The sequence below is a fragment of the Manis pentadactyla genome, chromosome 12, assembly GCF_030020395.1.
Source record: "Manis pentadactyla isolate mManPen7 chromosome 12, mManPen7.hap1, whole genome shotgun sequence".
Lineage (NCBI taxonomy): Eukaryota > Metazoa > Chordata > Mammalia > Pholidota > Manidae > Manis > Manis pentadactyla.
The window spans coordinates 18,713,283-18,730,204 of record NC_080030.1 but is presented as its reverse complement, the minus strand read 5'-3'; the positions used below and the strand labels follow the sequence as shown (position 1 = coordinate 18,730,204).

At 52.5% G+C, this 16,922-nt stretch overlaps 1 protein-coding gene across 5 annotated transcripts; it reads left to right on the top strand.

The window, feature by feature from the left end:
* Positions 1-114: 114 nt before the first annotated feature.
* Positions 115-16,818, top strand: BRME1 (break repair meiotic recombinase recruitment factor 1). Of its 5 annotated transcripts, XM_057490176.1 has the most exons (10): positions 118-259; positions 421-480; positions 1,019-1,070; positions 4,178-4,355; positions 6,465-6,546; positions 6,787-6,891; positions 9,472-10,761; positions 13,247-13,452; positions 15,177-15,234; positions 15,518-16,818. In XM_057490176.1, the coding sequence occupies exons 3-10, from the start codon at positions 1,040-1,042 to the stop codon at positions 15,734-15,736; spliced, it is 2,169 nt and encodes a 722-aa protein (XP_057346159.1). In that variant the 5' UTR covers positions 118-259; positions 421-480; positions 1,019-1,039; the 3' UTR covers positions 15,737-16,818. The 5 variants fall into 5 exon arrangements, with proteins under 5 accessions (XP_036734895.2, XP_036734903.2, XP_036734917.2 ...); XM_036879000.2 differs by having other exon boundaries at positions 115-480; XM_036879008.2 differs by having other exon boundaries at positions 115-480; positions 15,177-15,269; positions 15,518-16,817.
* The last annotated feature ends 104 nt before the right edge of the window (positions 16,819-16,922 follow it).

The window sequence follows — 16,922 nt, the reverse complement described above, 5'->3', positions numbered from 1 at the left end:
CGCACTGCCTGCGGGGAGGTGGGTGGTGCCGCGGACTGAGCGGTTGGGGGGAAAAGAGGCGGGGCGTGCCTGGTGTGCGGGGCGGTGCTGGAGCATCGCGCCTGCGTGCGAAGAGCTTCGCAGTGCGCGGGAGAGGCGGAGCGCCTGCAGGTGTGAGGGCTGTGGCAGCCGCCGAGTTCTTGCGTCCCACGGCCATCTGCGGCCTTTGGCCTCTGCTGGCGGTCCCGGTGTGGGCAGCCCTCACTTTTCGGTGGCCGGGGTAGGGTGGGAGTGGGCCTGGTTATCGGAAGTCGGGTCCACAGAGCCTGGTCGTTCAGCTCCAGACCCTCAGTCTCCCGCCCTCTGTGAGGGCCCACTTTGCGTTTTACTTTCTGAACAAAAGTTAACGCAGAAAATTTAACTGAATTGTACCCCCAACAGATCCAGGCAGATCTACCTACTTCCTGCTAAGGACAGAGGAACCTTGCGTCCTAGGCTCAGGTCGGTTTTGGATTTTCAGGTCCCCAGTTCTGGAAAGAATTGGCCTCTAGCGACTCCCGCTTCTCCACGGCTCCAGGCATCCATACCCGCAAGGGCTCCCGGACCCCTCGAAGGGCCCAGGTGGCCCTTCTAAAATCTGCAGATGACCCTGAAGGGCCTCAGGTGTCCCCTCGAAAGCCTTGGGGTACCCCTGGAAGGGCCCCAGAGACCCCAGCCTGGAGGGTGGGGGCTTCACACAGGCTACCCCAATTTAGGGACTAGAGCCCAGTTCCCAGGGCCTCCCACTCCACCAGCCCATGTGCTCTCAGGCTCTGGGGCAGTTGCCTCTGCTCTTGGTGTGGAGGAGCTTTGCATTCTTTCCGAACCATGCTCAAGGTAGATGTGACTCCTATCCTGTGTCCTTAGGTGGCCCAGCTGACTCCTCAGGGGCAGCCAGATGGGCCGAGGTAGGGATGGGGTGGATTCTGCTCTCAGCCAAGGTCACTGGGTCTACCAGACCTGGACTACTTGAAAATGATGAGATTTTGCTTGTTTTCAGATTTCTGAGGGGAGGGGCAAAATGAGTAAGAGGAAAAAGCTTCGGACCTCAGGTATGTGGACGTTCGAGTCGACATCTATTGTTGCTTCCGCTTTTAGGAAGAATTGGGCTTATTTATGGCAGAAATGCTAACATGACCACACCAAACTCCATTAAAAAAAATGACTTGATGCACACTCGTAAGGAAAGTATAAATTATGGGGAAGTATGTGCAGTAAAAGTGAAAGTTATCTGGAGCTTTTCCAGTTTCTGGTGGAATCTCACAGCCTAGGGGAGTTCCCAGGCTTCAGGGCAGGGTTGCAGCCTCCTTGCAGGCCCAGTCTGAGGCAACCCCTGAATAGAGCTTGACTTGCCACAAGGCCATTGGGTGTGTGGCTAAGTGTTTCACTCTGGAACCAAGACCCAGAGTTCATCCCAGCTCTCCTGCTCACTGTGTGATGGCAGATAACTTACTCTGTGCCTTACTTTTCCTTTTCTGTAAATAGGGGATAATAAAAGCACCTATCCTTCCTTTTACAACAGTGATTCTCAACCTGGCTGGAGGAGGATTTTACCCCAAGAGGACATTTGAAAATGTCCAAAATGTGCCAGATGTGGGGCAGGGAGGGGTACTGGCATTTAGTGGGTTGAGGCTAAGGATGTGCCTAAAATCCTACAAATGCTCAGGACAGCCCCCACAACACAAAATGATCTGGCTCCAAATGTCAACAATACTGAGGAAAGTTGTAAAAATAGTTCAGAGTTCTGTCTCCCCTTCCACCTAGCTTCTCCTAGTGTTAACGTCCAGCATAACCACAGGGCAATGATCAGACATATAGTACAGCGTGAAAAATCAGGAAATGCACCTCAGGACACTACTTTTTCAGGATACTTCAGGTACACAAATGCAGTGTTTCTCTTGCAAGACGGAATCATCACACATACTGGTCTGCAACCTCCATTTTTCACTCCATGGTATTGTCACAACTACCTTTATTTGTCAATATAGATATAGAATTTCTTGGTTTGAGAAGAAATACATCCAGCATTACGTAGTATAGCTCCATTTCCCTGTCATTGTCTAAGGTAACCTAAACTTAAAAGTTTAGAAACTTTCTTTTTGAACTGAGGGAGCAGCACTCACATTTTTCCCAAGAAGTGGGACAGGAAAGAAATGATCAATGGATTGAAAATGTTTTGTGTAGAGATGAACAACAGACTCTTGGAAGCACAGCAATTTCTCTGACCTTGGAGGGGGAAGCTGTGGACAGCCAGGCCCACCCACAGCAGGTCATCTGGAGACTCTTGGCAGTGGACTCTCTAGCCCAGTGGACCCCAGGCTGGCCCAGGACAGCTGTTTTTGTGTGTCCTGGATGGGGTGGGGAGAAAGGAAGACGATTCTGGCACGTGGTGAAAGAAGCCCTTTCTCACCCAATGTCTTTGGCTTTTGGTGTCAAATACAAGGTTCTGCCTTAGTTTTTCTTTAATTAGTCCTGTGGGGACAGATCACAGGAAGGAAATGGGAGGCTCTTCCCTTCTGTAGATATTTTTGCTTTTTGGTACAAATGTCTATTGGATCGGCAAGGCAGGTTAGTGTTCAGGCATCTTAAGAAACCAAATAAACGAAGCCGCTATATTTTGCCTTTTTTGGCAGGCCACAAGGTGGGAATGTGTTTGCGTAAGAAAATGCAGCAGGACCTTGCTCTGGGTGCGACACTGAGGTGGGCACCTGAGGGCGGTGGGGTGGCGGGCAGGGTGAGGATGAGCTCAAAGGGTCCAGCAGACTCAGTCCCTGCTCTTGAGACTCTCAAGGTCTGATCAGGGGAAAAGGAAAACCCTTCTCATGATGGTTACTGACCAAAGGTGCAGCTGTGGGGTACAGTCCTAAACGGGCATGCAGAAACTGTAACTGGCCGAAGTGGAGGAAATTACAGGAAGTCGCTGTGGCCCGGTGGAGCTCAGACAGCTGAGTGAGTGCTGAGGAGAATGCTAGCAATCTCCTCTGTGTGAACGGGGCTCATTCAGTGGGTCTACTTCAAAGATATAAAGAAGTGAGATTGGAAAGGCTCTACCTGGCTGAGCCCCAGAAAGGTCAGGCCTGGGTCTGGTTTGCCTTTTTCAATCTCGCTACCTGATCAGAAGCACAGGATGTAGTAGGCGCTCAATAAATGCTCAGGTACACTTAAGCGCATGGGCTCAGGAGGTGGGCTGCCTAGATCCCATTCCATATTCCTCCATGTGCCTCAGGGTTCTCATCTGTAAGATGGTCATAACAGCCAGGACCCTGCCTCAAAATTTTATTACAATACCCCCAACTTCTTAGCACAGTGACTGGCGAACTCAATAGAGTCAACCCTTGTCAGATGGTAATAAGCACCATCAGGCTCTAAATTGCTCTCAGTGATGAAGAAGGTATTAACAGAGCTACGAGGGACCAAAGGACAGTTGACACATCACCTCCTCAGCACTCAGTGACACTTGATCCCAGTTTTCCCAGGGTGGGCGTTCTGCGGGCATTGCAGAAAACTGGAGTGATCCGCAGTTTAGTCTGTCTCTGCCTCCCAGGAGGTGATCTGTGGTTTTACATATATGTTTATTCAGTAATTTACCAGGTATTTATTGAGCACTGGCTCAACTGATGCTCTTTTAGGCACCAGTGAGAGTGAGGCAGCCAGGCCCCTCCTTGTATGGAGCAGGTTGCAGCAGGCGAGACAGAACATGACCCTGGAAGTCGGATATACATAGAAAGCCATGAAGTGAATAAATAAAGTAAAGCATGGGCCTCAAAGGGGATGCTCTCTAGAGAAATTGGGGGTGGCCCCTCTGTAGGGACATCTGAGCTGAGACCCATACCTCTCACTGCTTCCCCAGAGAGACAGTCGGCTGGGTTGTCTCCTGTGGTTTGGAGCAGGCCAGGCCACTCCAGGATTCAGCCTCAGTCAAGGCTAGTCCTTGGGTAAAAAGCCTTTGAATCCCGTGGCCAAGTAAGTTCCTAGGTCCCACCTCTGGATGAGTTTTCATCCCATCTCTTGGTCTCCTGGTGATTGTCAGGGGGTTTCCCATCTTGGGAACAGAACTTCTCATGTTACAGCGGCAACCTTGCCAGGTTTGGTTGTCAGCCCTGGCAGTGCACAGTCCCTGCATCCCCCACCCCTTCATCTTCCTTTGTCTCTACATCAGGAGGAGAAGGGGTGCAGCCCCCCAAGCCCCCAAAGAGTCCAAGACTAGGAGACTTTGAGAGGCCTCCACACAGTTCTGAGTTGGGCTTTTTGTGCCATCCCGAAGAGGCAGAAGGTGGATCAGGACCTGCTCCCTGTGCAGATCAGAGCGGGGAGGAGCCAGGACAGGCAGCCTCCAGGTAGGTAGCTCAGAACATTCCAGCAAGCTTCCCTGCAGACAGTGGGCACGGCCCAGTGCACAGGATGCAGAGAGGAGGGGACCCACATAACCAATGTCGTGCCTCCCCTGGGGGTTCAGGGCTCTTGGATTGTGCCTGTCCCCACACTCTGAAATGCATGGAAAGTTGGTATTTTGACCACAGACAAGGAAAACCTCAAATTTTTCAAGATCTCTTAGTTACAGAATGCACCTTGTCCTGTCCATTGGTCAAATCCATATTTATCCCACATTCCTTCTTCCATCACGAATGGACTGAAGGAGTTGCAGGTCTGTGAAATAATGACTCACAACAGCGAATAACAATCATTACCTGCCAGGCAACTGACACATATCCATTCATATAACCCTCATGGTGAAATAGGTTTTTATCCCCACATGACAGGTGAGGACCCTGAGGCTTCCAGTGATCAAATGACTTGCTCAAGGCCACTGAGCTGGTGCAAAGCAGGTTGGGGTTCTGGCTGTGTCTGGCTCCTGTGTTCCTAACCACTATGGTTTCCCAGTTCCCTTAGAATGACAACTGTTTTATGGTGTGTGATGAATAAGGGCTGCATGTCACCCCTAAGCCATTCTCCCAGACAGACACCACAGACCCACTGTGCTCCTCACTCCCAGAGGGGCCAGCAAGGCCGACGGGGCCACCGCTGCCACCCACGCTGCTGTCTGAGCCTGTCAGAACAGTCAGATCCCACCCTCTTTTTTCCTGGCCTTTTGTTCTTTAAATGTTTCATTAAGAAATGCCATATGCACAGAAACATAAGAAAAAGAGCAACATAACATCAACAGACTTCACATGTGTATGTCAAGAAATGAAATCTCGCCAGTATCCCAGAGCCACCCAAACAACCCACCCCAATTAAGAATTTTCAAACAGGTTTTTGCTATCAGTATCTAGACTTAATCTGTCTCTGTGGCCTCCCCCTGGCACAATTCAAGCCCATTTACCAGTACTGTCCTGCTTTTTCCTGCTCCATTTCCAAAGCTGAAATCATCAAGTTTTCATTCCAGGTTTTTATCTTTTTTTTTTTTTACAGCATACGTATCTATTCACATTTATTTAGATATAACTGAGTCTCACCAGTTTTTTTTTTTCAAAGACTTCATTTTTTTATAGCAGTTTTAGGTTTATAATAAAATTGAGAGGGAGGTACAGGGATTCCCTGTATCCCCTTTGCCCCCACACATATAGCGCCTCCCCTGTTGTCACCACCACTCACTAGAGTGGTGCATTTTATACCAAGGATGAACCTACACTGGCCCACTGTCCACAGCTTACTTTTAAGTTCATTCTGTGTGTTGTATGTTCTTAAGGGTTTAGGCAAATGTATAATGACATGTACCCACCATTAATAGTCTCATACAGAGTATTTTCACTGCCCTAAAAATTCTCTGTGCTCCACCTGTTCATCTCTCCCCACCTACCTGGAAATCACTGATGTTTTTACTATCTCCATAGTTTTACCTTTTCCAGAATATTCTCTAGTTAGAATCCTACAATATGTAGCCTTTCAGATTGGCTTCTTTCACTTGGTAATATGCATTTAAGTTTCCTCTGTGTCTTTTCATGGCTGACAGCTCATTTCATTTTGGTGCTGACTAATAATATTCCATTGTCGGGATGCACCAGTTTCTTTATTCACTTAAGGAAGGCCACCTCAGTTGCTTCCACACTTTGGCAATCATGAATACACCTGTCTTCTTAGACACTGTGATTTTTGTATCTACAGCTTTCTTTCTCTAGAATTTACAGAGTTGAGAGCTGGAGGATCATTCCAAATGAGTATTCTTGTTCTTACTTCAGGGACCAATTTCTGGGATTCTAAGAGTAACATGCTCTCAGGGCAGGTGGCTTGGATTCTGTATGTGGGACTCTGCACTCCTCTTGGCAGACAAATGTTCCTGGGGCTATTCTCCATCCCACCCTGTCTAAGCAGGTGCCCCGGGCCTCCCTTGGCAGACCCTCTGAGCACACTGCTTTGCCTTTGGGTTTGCCCCCTGTGTGTTTCACTACATGCACTGACAGCCTCAACGGACTTCAGGGTCTCCTCTGTTTTCTCTTTCTACCCAGTTCCCCCGACAAGGAAGCAGGAGCTCCCTCCAGGCTCCTGGGACAACCGAAAAAGGAGCCAGTTCCCTTTCTTCCTTCCCAGGTGAGCCCATTTTGTAACCTCATGTATGTACAAAAGACACAGCCTGCCTGAAGCTGGACTTCTTGTCTCCATCCATCAATGGCTGCTCATGGCCATCAATGGGCTGGTGACTGCACAGCGGATGAGGTCAGAGGCCGTGTTTGAGGCTGCAAGAAATGAATCGGTTTTGGTGTTTGTATTTCGAGACCTCATTCCACCCTTACCCTTATTACTGCTTTGGTTCTTGTATCTGGTTCACAGAACTCAGTCAGGAGGTTTGTCCCCCAGTTTGCAAAACCCAGGAAGACAGTGACAAGACCAGCAGAGACAAGGGAAGAGGACCTCGGGGGTGGGGCCTCTAGCTCGGTAAGGCCCTTAATCCAGCCACACTGAGCCCTGTAGACCCACAACCTCTTGGCCCAGACTTGCACCCCGGGTTAGGCCTTGGTTTTCTTTGGCAATGACTAGACCTGCACCTCTGCACAGCCCCGCTTTCTGGGCTCCATGCTGCAGATGCCTGTGAGTGTGTGCCAGGCCTGCAACAGCTGCTCAGGATAGCTGGGCCTGCCTGGAAGCCGTGGAGGCCACAGTCCTCTTCCCTAGGTTGCTTAGCAGTAGTAAAACTCAGATAGGCAGCCCCATTCTGTTCTGAACCCCTTTGCTTCTCAGAAGCCTTTGTGTGAGTCAGAGCTGAGGCTGGGGAGGTCTTACAGCATGTTCTCCTGTCCTTTCCACTGTGAGCTCCGGGGATGATGATGTCTTCAGCAAATGGCCCCCCACAAAATGAGTGGGGATGTCCCTAGCAGTTGTGTTCATGATTGTCCCAAACTGGGAACACCCAGATATCCTTCACTGGGTAAATGGTTCAACAAACCGTGGCCCATCCACACCGTGGAGCACAGCCCAGTGATAAAAAAAAGGAACCCAGCCAGGGATGCACAACCATCTGGATGGCTCTCTGAGGCAATATGTGGAGCTGGAAAAAAAGCCTATCCCAAAAGTTTGCTTAAGTGGGAGCCCATTTACATGACCTTATTGAAGTGAGAAAATTACAGAGATGGAGGTGTGTTTGTGGTTGCAGGGGGTTGGAGACAGAGTGGGCTCTTGTGGGAAGGAGGCAGGTGGGTGGCAGCATGAACCATCCTTGTCTTGGAGCTTTTTGTTATCTGAGCCATGGTGGCGGATACACAGCCTCTGCCAGAGAGGAAACTGAATAGAATATAACACACACAGGAACGCAGGTCAAATGAGAGAGTGAATAATATAAGTAAACTTTATCTGTGTCAATATCCTGGCTGTGATCTTGTCCTTGGTTATGCAAAATGTTACGTTGGTGGGGGAAACTGGGTGAAGGACATGAATCCCTCCCTATCATTTCTTACAGCTGCATGTGAACCTGCAATGATCTCATCAAAAGCTTAGTTTTTAAAAAAAGAGAGGCGGAAGCTTCCCCATCGATGGTAGATATGCCAGAGAGGCTGTGTGCAGCTCAGCAGGCTGATTGCCAGTGGCTTTGCTGAAGCCAGACTGACAGACCGTGACCTCTGTGGTCTGATATTTGCAACCTAGAACCATTGGCCCTGACTGGTGGGGGAGGTCACCGCAAAGGACATCTCCTCCAGGGCTGATAACTGTATGAGAGGACCTGGGGGGCAGCTGCCGTCTATAGGGTGCCCTGGGGTCCAGATCTGAGTCTCCAGCCATTGAGTTTATTTATTTGTGGTCCAGTTTGAAGGGAGAGCTGACAGTGTCGTGAGTGTGAGAGGAAGATGACAGTTGACTCCAGGGATGGGGACCTGAATAGCTTGAAGGATGGAGTTGCTGTTGGTTGAGATGGAGACTCATGGGACTCAGGAGTTGGTGTCGGTTTTGTAACGTTGGAAGTGACCAGGAGATGCCAGGAGGATAAGTGCAACCTCCGGGCTGCAGTGAGTCTGTAGGTTGAGGCTGGGCACCTGGATGCAGCTGCCATCTACCTAAGGGACAGTGTCCACCTATGTCCCAGCTGGAACCCTCCTCTTTCCCACCCTGCTGCGGTCATCTCCACCTCCATCAGGGGCATTTCATTTCTCTCTGTCTTTCTCTTTTAACTTTTTGTCTTGAAATAATTATGAACTAATAGGCAGCTACAAAAGCAGTATGGACCCAAGTGTCTGTCAAATGAACAAATAAATTATGGTCCATCCATACAGTGGAATATTATTTAGCCTTTAAAAAAAGCAAGAACATTCTGACACATGCAACACTGTGGATGGACCTGGACATCCATCTCAGTGAAATAAGCTAGACAGAAAGCAACGATTCATGTATGGTTGCACTTTTAAGAGGTCCCTGGAGGAGGCAAATTCAGAGACAAAAAAGAGAATGAGTGTCACTGGGGTCTGGAGATGGGGGCATGGGGAGTTACCGGTTAACAGGGACAGATTTTCAGTTATACAAGATGAGAAGGTTCTGGAGATGGATGGTGGCAGTGATTGTCTAACAACATGAATGTGCTTAATCCCACTGAGCTGTATGCTTAAAAATGGCTAAGATGGTGAATTTTATCTAATGTATATTTTGCTTCATTTAAAAAACAAAACACAGAGAGGTCCCTGTGTGCTGCCTCCAGCGTACCCCAGTGGTAAAATCGTGCAAAACTATAGTCCACAGTCAACACCAGACAATTACATCAATACGACCCACAGGCCCCCTTGACTTTTATATCCTTACCTCATGCAGCCAGTGCTGGTGGGGGAATGGTGTGATGGAAAGAGGGATTTCTGGGCTTCCAGTTCCCCCTCCAGCCCCTGACTCTAACTTTGCCTGGCACTGATCCTGAACCCTGTTTGAGTCACTGCTCTATCACAGCATCCAAGACTTTGTACCAGGGGCATTAATGACTAGAAATATCTTCAGAGTGGTTGGTGATTGAAGGCCCGAGACTGAATCTTTTTCTTTCCACAGGAAACAGTGCCAGAGCCCAGTGCCCAAGACAGAAGCCAGCTGCAGGAGGAGTCCCCTGGGCTTGCTTTTGGGGAGGCCAGGGAGCTGGGGGCCTGGACCCAGGCAGATATCACTGACACCAAGCACAGCAGCCAAAACCCCAAGACACCTCTGCCTGTCTGGGAGGATCCTCAGCCCTCCATCCATGTCTCTCTAGAATGCGGAATTGTGGCCTTAGCCTCAGAGTGGCACAGCCAGGACCATCTGTCAGAGCAAGGGACCAATAGTCCAAATGGTGGACACTTGGAGCAGGGTGGGGTTTCAGGAGATCACAGACAGAAAGGACACCTGCTGAGCAATGATGCTGAAGAGAAGGGGCCAGACCAAGGAGCCCCCAAGGAGGAAGGTGCCCAAGGGGGAACAGAGGGTGACCTGCCCACGGGGCACCTGGAGGAAGCAGACAGCATCCTGGGCCTGGTCACTCAGGGCCCAGAGCCTGGATCTGCAGCCCAGGACCCCCCTGACCCCATGCAAAAGCCCAACAGGACTGTCAGGGATGCAGAGCAGAGCTGTAGCAGCCCAAGGTGCTCTTCCCTTGGGATCATGGTCATTGCAGACATAAGCACAGACCCCATCCAGTCAGGACAGAGGGCTCCAGAGGTGGGCAGGCCAGACGGGCAGGCCAGCACCAGGGCTCCTGCCTCTCCTGGAGGAAAGGCCCCCAATGGAAGCCACAGCAGGGCCCTGCTAAGCAGCATGCCTCTTGCTGTGGAGACTGCAGGAGGCAGAGGGGAGGGAGAGTGGGAAAACAGGCCCCCTGGCAACATCCCAGAGGTGCCTGCAGCCTCCCCAGCCCTGGACCACAGGGTCCAAGAATCCACAATAGGCGATGAAGATTCTAGTCCTTTGGCCTCAGAAATGGGCCCTGGTGTTGCTCCGAAAGAGGTTCCTGGCTGGGCTCAAGAGGGTCTGGAAGGTGTGTGCGTGCTGTCTCTGCCACCACACTGTACAACCGCAGCTCAGTTAGGCAGCCAGTGCCCTGAACAAGACCTTGAGGAACTCAGTCTGTCTATTAGAGCCTCTGCTCCACTGGTGCACAGAGAAGCGGTGGATGCCCCCTGCAAGGAGACTGGGGACTGTCAGGGCAGCTCAGACACTCCCACTGACCCTGCATGCTGGCCCAGGCACCCTCCTGACTCTGCCAACCAGGCTACCTCGAGGGAGTCCCCAGCCATGGAACTTGACTTACTGCCAGACAGCCAGATACAGGATGCCCTGGAGGCCCCCGACTTCGGTGCCTCACCTGAGCAGGTAAGAGCCAAATGGCTGCCAGCCCTCTCCCAAACTGTCCGGTGTGGCAGGGGGTTAGGAGATGGGGCACGTGGCCATCTGTTTATACGGCACACAGGTTGGAGTTGGGGTCAGAGTTGCAGCTCCAGTGGGGGTAGGGTCAGTGATCTTCCAGACAGGACAGACCTACCTTTCTGCAAGGGGCTGTCGGGACCTGGAGCCCTGGGCAGAGACCCAGGTGTATTTTGTCAGCTGGAGCAGAGTTGATGGCAGTCTTCCCCCGTCTGGCCAGAGCCCCCAGGTGCACCCATCTTCAGGGCCTGGCCCTGGCCCTTATTCCCAAGGGGTATAAGGAGGGTCCTCCTCTAAAACTGAGATGGGTGGCCTGGAGAGGCCAGTGATATTGACGCTGACCCAGGGGAGAGGACTTAGTGTCCCAACTAGAAAGAGCTTTTGCCCATCTATAGGGGTCATTCCAGGACCCCAATAATGATTTTTTTCAAATATATACATGGACTTCTGTTTTCCTGCTGGGATTTGTAGGGACTCTGCCTCCTGCAGGGATCTGTCTGCCCAACAGGCAGGGAGAGCGAGCTGCCCCATGTTGCCTTCCCCAGCTGCTGAGCCCGGGCTGCTGGCGTTCACCTGTCTTGGCAGGCGACCACCTTGCTTCAGCCCCACCCCTGCGTAAAGCACCACACCCCTGGCGAGTGGCGCACCCAGACTGGGCTAAGTGCTTTGTTGTCTTGCCCCAGGAGTAGGTGTCCCTCTTTCTACACACTGGGTGCGGCTAACAGGCTGAAGGAGGTCAGGCACTTGCCTGAGGTATCCCAGCCACCTGTGCCCACGTCCGCCTGACTCTACAGCTGTGCCTCAGCCGCCCTGTCCCAGAACTTGAGCCCAGCTTGCTTCACAAACATCAGCCTCTGTTTCTCCAGCCGTCCCTCTGGAGATGTTTTAAGCATTCATTCGAAACATGCTTACCAAGAGCCTGCTTTGCACCAGGAGCAGCAGATCAGGTGTGGTCCCTGCCCCCGAGATGTTCTGCCTCACCTCTCCCACAGTGGAAAGACTCTTTAAGTGCTGAAATGCTAGCAAACAAAATGCTCATTCTGTTCCTTAGCATTTCGTGCCCTAGCATTTCAGCACTTAAAGAGTCTTTTTGGCCCCAAAACAAGTGAAAGATTTCATCTAAGGAAAGCCAGCTGTTCTGCCTGCAGAGGGGAACGGGGCTGGGTCGGGCTGACAGGAGTCTCCAAGGGGCTGCCTTCCCAAGGGGTGGTCGTTTTCCACAGTGTTCACCCACAAGGTGACTTCAGACCCAGCCCCCCACCGCCATGGGCGGGCCCCGGTTCCTTGTGCCACACATTTCTCTGTCACCAAATGAGCAAGACTGGACAGCCAAGCCACAGTGCAGCTCAGCTCTAGAGCCTGAACATGGTGGCCGGGGGTAGGTAGGTGTTCCAGCTCTGGCAGAGCTGAACTTTTATAACTGGGGCCCCATCCCTTGAAAAATACAAACCCCTGGCTCAGAAAGAACTGAGTTACCCTGGCCTCTGGCAATGGCTAAGGGAGAAGGCTGGGAAAGCCATTGGGACAGTTGGTGGCATCCAGCAGACAAAGGAACAAGCCTTTTGGTCAGGTCGCCAGGGACCTGAGGCTTTGAGAACACCGAGCAGTCTGCTGTGCGGGAGACCTGGCAGGCCTGCCAGGGAGGAGGCGCCCAGGCACGGTTTGTTTTGACACTGGGCGTTCCTCAACGAGTTGGGGCGATCCAGGCACAAGCAGGTTCCCATGGGAAGGTTCAGATGGCCCCCAGCACATTCAGGACAAGGACTGCCCTCATCAAGTAAAACATTTACACAACCCTGTGGGGGTGAGTTGACTGACTGTGTGACACCGAAGGCTCCCAGTGTTTTCCCCAATCCCCAGCTCCCCATCAGAGGGGCTCCGTCCAGGAAGGATGTCCTTGGAACAGGCCCCATCTTTCCTCAGACTTGACTCCTCAGATGAGGCCCTGGGCCTGCCACCCTACCTCAGCCTCTCTGCCTCTTTTTGGAGGGACCTATGTCACCTCTGTGATCAGCCTGACATTTTCCAGGAAGATTAAAACAGTGACATTTAGAAATTTAAGCTGCTCAGGGTTATCTGGCTCTCTCCCTTATTAATTATTAATTTCTCCCCCACAATGTGTTTGCAAAATCTCTTCGACACGAAACATGAGGTTACCTGGCCAACCTCTTCCCCTCGATACCAGATGCCCACCTGGCCACAGTCACCACTTCTGAGGGTGTCTTCTCTGTACCCTTCCAGATACTGCAGGACAAGTGGGAGACAGCACCATACCTCAGTTGTCAGGACAGAGACTGGATGGAGCCACCCACCAGCTGCCACCCAAGGGCGGGAGGTGCAGGCCCCAGAGAGGATGCCAGGGTCAGGCCAGGGCTGGTGGCCCCCAGGTTTAGCCATCATGGCGTCCCTCCCCCAACCCACTTTTCCTCTGCAGGAGTCCTGGCTGCAGTGTTCCCAGAGTGGGGCGAGGGGAAGAGAGACAACCCCTGCAGGATTTTCCCTGCCCCATGCAGGGCTGGCCAGGCTAGGCCTTCACATGTGCTCTCTCCAGCTGTTTCCTGCAGGGAGCGAGATGGACCCTTGTTGGCCTGGCACCAGCCCACATGCAGATGGAGGTCCCCTCACTGAGGCCCCGCTGAGGTAGGCAGGGTGGGAGTCCTTCCTTCGTCCCTGGGAGGGGAGAGTGTCCCTGCTTTCCCGGCACCATATGCTGTCCCACATCCCAGCCCTGTGAGCAAACCTTTTGTTGATGAGGGTGACTGAGGCCGCCTGGCTCTCCCTCCCCCAGCCTCACTTTTCTCAGTCCAGTAAGGGAGTCAGCCCATCTTTCAAACTTTTTGTGTGGTCCCTGCTCCTCACAAAGAGGGAACCTGTGATCAGCCATCTGCACCCAAACCAGCGTCCCTCCCCAGGAGCCCTGGGACCGTGCCCCCAGCTCTAGAATTAATACACACATGGGTGTTTTTCTGCAGACAGGGCCGAGCTTCCCCTGAATCTCCCTGCAGGGGGAGGGGACTCAGGCCTAAGAACCTGGGGCCACACGACCACAGGCTGGTCCCTGTCTGGCACCAACAGGCCCTCTGGAGTCTCTGACCTGACTGGTCTCACTTCCTGGCTCTGTATCCCAAGGCAGGCCAACTTCTCTCCCTCCTGGAGGCAGGCCCAGGAGTGTGTCAGGGGTCGCCTTACCCCACCCATCACCTCCTTTTGTGTCCCCGCCCTGCCGGCAGCTAGCACCAGGCAACAACCCTCTCCTGTTACCCTGTACTTGGACTGGCTTCTCTGCAGAGGCAGCGGCTTATCAATTATTTATGGCCAAGTTTTTGTTTCTGCCTGTTTCTGTCCGGCAAGTGTCAGGGAGGAGCTAGAGACAGCCCTTGGCCGGGTGTGTCTTCCTCCTTCTCCTCCTCTGGGCAGAGAGTGTATGTGTCCCTACCTCTGCCCTAGCCCACAGGTAAACAATAACTTGTACTGCTTGTCACACACGCGCCCTTCACGGACGACAGGCAGTTTAGTCAAGGTGGCTGCAAAGGCCTCCCACGCAACCCCACATAGACACCTGGAAGCCCCCAGACAGGTCCTGGGGTCTGATTCAGTGGCCCGTGGCTGAGTGAGACAGGCACAAGGCTGAGGCTTGGGCTGGCCATCTTGGGGTGACCAAGGCAGGTGGACCAGAACTGGAGTTCCCAGTGACACCCAGAGGTGCAGCCAAGCTTTGGGATGGGAGGCTTTAGGGAAAGCCAGGAGGCTAACCCTCTGCCCACAACCGCAGGCCCTGAGCAAGTGTTAGATAGAGTGGGGGCCACACCCCTTCCGTAGATGTTAACACCACCCAGTGCTGGCTCTTCCAGGAACTGCTCTGGGCTCTGGGGAAGGAGTAGGGGAGCCTTTAAATTTTAACCAAGGCCAACTGCCATCCCACCCCCAGGAGGAGACATTTGGAGTAGAACATTCCAGAGTCCTAAGTGCTCAGGGAATAGCCAGGGATTCCATGTGGCTGGAGCAGGGGGAAAGAGGATAAGAGGGAGTACCTGGGGTGTGGAGGTACCTGCAGATACCGCAGGCCACGGGCGGAGACTGCCGTGGGCTGGCAGGAGCCAGGGCCTGACAGGCGGTGGTGTTTGTCCAGAGAGGGGCTAAGGCTGGATCCTAGGTGTGCTTTTGATGGCAGAGCCAGCTGGACCAGCCATCAGGGCAGGATGCTGCCCATGGTGGCCTCCCATCTGGAAAAGGTGAGATGCCTAAGGGCAGGTTGGATATCTGGAGAAGACGATGGTTTTGAGGCACAGCAAAAGTCCCCCAGTGGAGTTTGGCGAACCTGTCTCACAAGGTCAGGTCCCATGTCTTGCCTCCTTTGTCGCCAGGACCCACGTGGGGATTGAGGCCTGTGAAGCTGTCAGGATGGAGGATGCAACAGACACTGTACGCGGCCTCATCATTGAGCTTTCCAATCTCAAGTAAGGGCCGGCTTGGATCCACAGGGAGGGACTTCTGGAAAGGCCTCATGCCTGGGCCCTGGCCCAATGCATCTGAGACCCAACCTTTGCAGGGTTGTTAGCCTCTGAGGAGGGGCCAGAATAGTCACAGCATGCCCTGTAACAGGCTGATTCTGATTGTGCATGTGTGTGTGTGCATGTACCTGACTGAGTGTGAGGTGCGGTCCTGCTTGGTACAGTACACAGCTTATGCCTCCATCCCCCTGCAGCCGGCTGATCATGAGCACCCACCGGGACCTGGAGGCTCTCAAACGCCTCAGCTACAGGAAAGTGAAACCAGCAGGGAAAGCCCAGGCACCCTACACATAAGGGGGCTGGGAGTCTCCCCTGAGGGGAGCAATCCTGGAGGGATTTGTAGACCGCCTCAAGATCACTCCCAAGAGTGCAAATGCGGGTTTCCTTCAAACCCCACCCCCAGAAGTGCCTGATGTTCCTGCCAGACAGCTGGAAACAATCCCTCAGCAGATCCCCAAAAGCCTGCAGGCCTCCTTATGCCCCGTGCTATTTTGTTACCCTACAAGATGCTCCAGGGGTCTCTAGAAACCTCTGCTCAGGCGATCAGGAAGTCAGCTTCCCACAGAAACACACAGGAGGCTGGTGCTGTATCAGAATCCTCTCTTGGGAGTCTGGGTGGGGAGGGAACCTGCTCCTCCCCAAGGCTGAGGCTCTTTACAGGCAGCAGTCTGGAGCCCCAGAAAGCCCACTGCCTGAGAGCCAGGCCTAGCACAACCCAGATGTTTATCTCGGTTTGCAAATTTCGGCTCAAGGGAGGTTACAAAAGGTTCCGAATTTCTTTCCCAGAGGAGAAAGGGCTCTTTGTTGATTGTATCTTTTTTTGTCTTTCTCCGGATTTCCGTTTTATTTCTTTCTTCCCGGAAGGCTATTATTAATAATAAATTATTCCCTAGTGAGACCTTGTGACCTGCTGTCTGGGATTTGAGGCATTTTCTGTTCCTTGATATTCTGCCCCCAAACCTTTCTCCTTTTACTTGCTATTCTCTCCAGGGAGGAAAGTTGGGCTATGCTGGGCCCCATCAGTTGAGGGGGGCCCCACGGGTTAGCTAGTGTGTAGAATTCTCCAGGAGCAGGTAGCTCGTATGTTTGTAAGTGCACAGGTGTGTGCATGCACATTTAAGCACATACACGCTAGTGTCTGTGGAGCAAGAAGCCCAGAGACAGCGGTGGCTGATTGTCCACCTGGAGTTTGCTTTCAGGGCTCCATCCTCCATGAGACAAGCTGCTTAGAAGCCTCAATCTGGAAGGAGGCAGTCCTGGAGGGTTGTCAGTGACGCAAACACAACTAATTTTTGCTTGCCACCTCAAAGCCAGCATCATAAGCAGACTCAGGTGCTGCTGCCAAACCCATTTTACAGAAAACATTGTTTCTATTAAATCAGTCAATGAGAGACCCAAGACATTAGTCACCTTGCCTGTGGCCCCTGTGCCCCAACTCCTATGGCCAAGGCAGGGTCTTCCTCCCACTGCTTTACACCCCAAGAGATCCCAGCATGAGGGGGGACGAGGCAGGTCTGGGTCCCCCGCCACTCCTAGCTGGACATGTAGCTCCTCCTTTGAACCCATGAGGACATGCCTTGTCACCCATCTCCTGGGTCT

Bases quoted from the DNA above. Each gene is read 5' to 3' on its own strand.
- BRME1 (XM_036879000.2), top strand. From the start codon at position 1,040: ATGAGTAAGAGGAAAAAGCTTCGGACCTCAG. The intron at 1,071-4,177 runs GTATGTGGACGT...TCTCTACATCAG, and splicing joins GAAAAAGCTTCGGACCTCAG to GAGGAGAAGGGGTGCAGCCC. The intron at 6,547-6,786 runs GTGAGCCCATTT...TCTGGTTCACAG, and splicing joins TTCCCTTTCTTCCTTCCCAG to AACTCAGTCAGGAGGTTTGT.